The sequence below is a fragment of the Lactuca virosa genome, chromosome 9 (assembly GCF_052849685.1).
Source record: "Lactuca virosa cultivar CGN04683 chromosome 9, Lactuca_virosa_CGN04683_v6, whole genome shotgun sequence".
NCBI classification, from domain to species: domain Eukaryota; kingdom Viridiplantae; phylum Streptophyta; class Magnoliopsida; order Asterales; family Asteraceae; genus Lactuca; species Lactuca virosa.
This window is the reverse complement of record NC_136434.1, coordinates 3557151-3560044: the sequence shown is the minus strand read 5'-3', so window position 1 is coordinate 3560044 and position 2894 is coordinate 3557151. Positions and strand designations below refer to the sequence as shown.

At 31.7% G+C, this 2894-nt stretch overlaps 1 protein-coding gene across 1 annotated transcript; it reads right to left on the bottom strand.

The window, feature by feature from the left end:
- Positions 1-383: 383 nt before the first annotated feature.
- Positions 384-797, bottom strand: LOC145137074 (uncharacterized). Its single transcript, XM_079071219.1, has one exon. The coding sequence runs from the start codon at positions 795-797 to the stop codon at positions 384-386; it is 414 nt and encodes a 137-aa protein (XP_078927345.1).
- Positions 798-2894: the final 2097 nt, after the last annotated feature.

Genomic DNA, 2894 nt, shown 5'->3' with positions numbered 1-2894 from the left:
TTCAGTCTTCTTTAACCAGACATCTTTCCGTCAAATACCACTAGGCCATGTAGCTTGTGGGTGTAAACACCCCAGTCTAGTATTTGTTCTTAAGAAGAAGCATGGTAAGAACTATTATCGAAACTTTCACATTGCATGAAACCTTGAGGCGAATTTTTAATAGTAAATCTGCGACTGTGGTCTTGATAAAATGATTTGCATCTCCAAGAGTAATTAATGTGTTATGGCCATAAATAAAAAGAAAACAACAATAGAAGATAAAAGGCATCAATAATCCGCCATTAGATCTGTTTAATTAACAAGAAACTAAACCAATAAAATAGAAAGAATCTTTAATTAATTATAGAAAATCATGCGATCATACATCGAATGAACAGTCGGACTCACTCGGCACAGGACAATGCATCTACCACGGCTTGCATGATTCTCACTCTCCTTTGTAAATTCGTTATGTATTCTGCAGTCTCTATAAACAGCCCATCCAAACCGATCGATGATTCCCCGTTTGGGATCAGTTTCTTCAACGTTCGAACCTTGCGTTCTATCACCATCGTGGTGGCCCTTCTTGATCCTCGGTGACTTCCCGCCCGCCTCACCCTCTGTCTCTTCCTCATCTTTAAAGTATTATTCCTTGTGGGGCATCTTCTGATCTTCGTTTTCCAACCTCCTAACCATGTTTTCTTGACTTGAGCTTCCATAACTTTCTTCCACGAAAGATTTTTGGATGAATCTTTCATGCATTTGCTTTTAGTTTCTAACAAATCACCAAGTGTTTGTTGGAAATCTCGATCGCCCATGCTTTTCGTCAAGAAACAGTGTTTGAAGGTTTAGGGAACTGGATAGACGTTGAGCTTTTGTTTTGTAGTTAATCAACTCAATTATGGATGGATCGAATGTAGTGGTGGCGTTGAGGGTTTTTTATATGTGTTTTATGAGGTGGGTTATTAGTCATTATACGGATAATGTTATATTAAGAATGTGGAATATATAGATACGTGTCCAAGTACAGGCCTAAGGTTGTAATTCTTTATGTTTTTTCTTTTAATACATAAATTTCTATGTATTAGTGAACCATTTTTCTGTTTTTTTTTCAATAATATTTAATATAGTAGTTATATATATGAACTTAAGTTTGTATCTATCAAAATTTTACTACTTTATAACATCTTCAAACAAAAAATTTCATGAGCTTTTATGTATATTCACTATCAGTTTCCATTATTAATCAAACATGCCAAATGATTAGAAACTAATCCAGCCGACAACTAATCTAGAGGTTTGATTTGTTTGAGTCTCTTTTAAACAATTATAAAATAGAAGACTTTTGAATTCAACTAAAGCTAAATAATAACCCAGCAAAATATATACTAATATTAATTAACTATGAAATACTATTAACTACCTTACATACATTGGCATTTCATTTCATTTACTTAAAACAATGTGAGGTTATATTTATTTTTCATGAGGCGAATTAACATTACAGTTTGAATATCGTCGAAAGTGTGCAAATGATCACAACATAGTAAATCATTCTTAATAAAAGATTATGAGTGTGTTCGTCAAAACTAGCGGGTAGCGGGTAGCTTTTGATTTTGGAGCATTTTGTTGAAAGCTGCTCCATGTAGCTTTTGATTTTGGAGCGTTTTGTTTAGGCTAAAAGCTAAACGCTCCTGTCGCCGAACAAGACTTTTTCTTTTTTACTAATGTTTTCTTAAAAGCTAGAAGTCAGAAGCTCCCAAAAGTTGTGTGTCGAACACGCCCTATAACAGAACATCCCAATTTAAAAAGTTTCTTGTTTTTAATTAAATTTACTTTTACTTAGGTGTTGTTTGTTTTTTCGGAGACAAAATGTATGCAGTCTGCGGATCACATCTGCAAACCTCTGCTGTAGAAGAGGTGGACCAAATGTATGCAGTCTGCAAGAAGAACACTGTTTGTTTTTTAACGTCTACATGTTGTTAAAATATACTGAGATTTAGATATACCGGTTTTTTTAAACATAAAAATATTACAAAAAACTAAATTTTTCATCAACTATAACTTCAACGACTAAATAAAACATACAACTAATTTACAAATATAGTTTGGGGTGAGCAAAAACTGAATCGATAATTTTTTTTGATAAAAACGCAACAAACCGAAAATAATAAACTGAAACCGATACAAAATTCGATGATGTGATGATTCGAAGGGCTAAAACTATGTTGGGATTCAATAATCAAAAAATTAAATGAACTTAGTTATTAATGTGGTATAAATTATGATAACTGAAAAATAAAACTTCATTAAAATTTTTGATATTATATCAATGATATTTTTTCTATCCTAAATAACATAAACAAAATTTATTGGATTTATTTACATTGCACAAAAATAAAAATATCTATAAAACTATGTCAATTATTTGGATAAATATATTATTTGAATAGAAAAACATATACATAATCATATACATAAACATTTGGGTTAATACATAATTATAATATAAAAAAACAATAAATAAAGTAACAAATAAATACATAAAAGGAAAGGAGGATGACAAAAGTAAAAAAATAAAAAACGACACTAAAAATTACAAAAAAAATATTTTTTCTTTTTTGAAAGTTAAATACATATTGTGGAAGAGATAAGAAAAGGCTAGAAGATGTTAGAAGACATAGGTCCATATCTGCGCCAAGAAGAGGACGCGCAGACCTTTTTAGGTCTACGGTCTTTTAAAAAACAAACAGTCTGCGAGACCAAACATCTACGCGTTGTCTGCGCGGCGCAGACATAAAAGGTCAAGAAGAGCTTTTGCAAAAAAACAAACACCACCTTAATAATCCAATCCGTTTAACCCTTCAATTTTCCCGTCTTTACGAGAAAAGAAGTCCACAAATTTTAAAAATTGG

What these genes read in the sequence shown, in the direction of transcription:
- LOC145137074 (XM_079071219.1), bottom strand. Translation starts at nt 797, where the DNA reads ATGGGCGATCGAGATTTCCAACAAACACTTGGTGATTTGTTAGAAACT.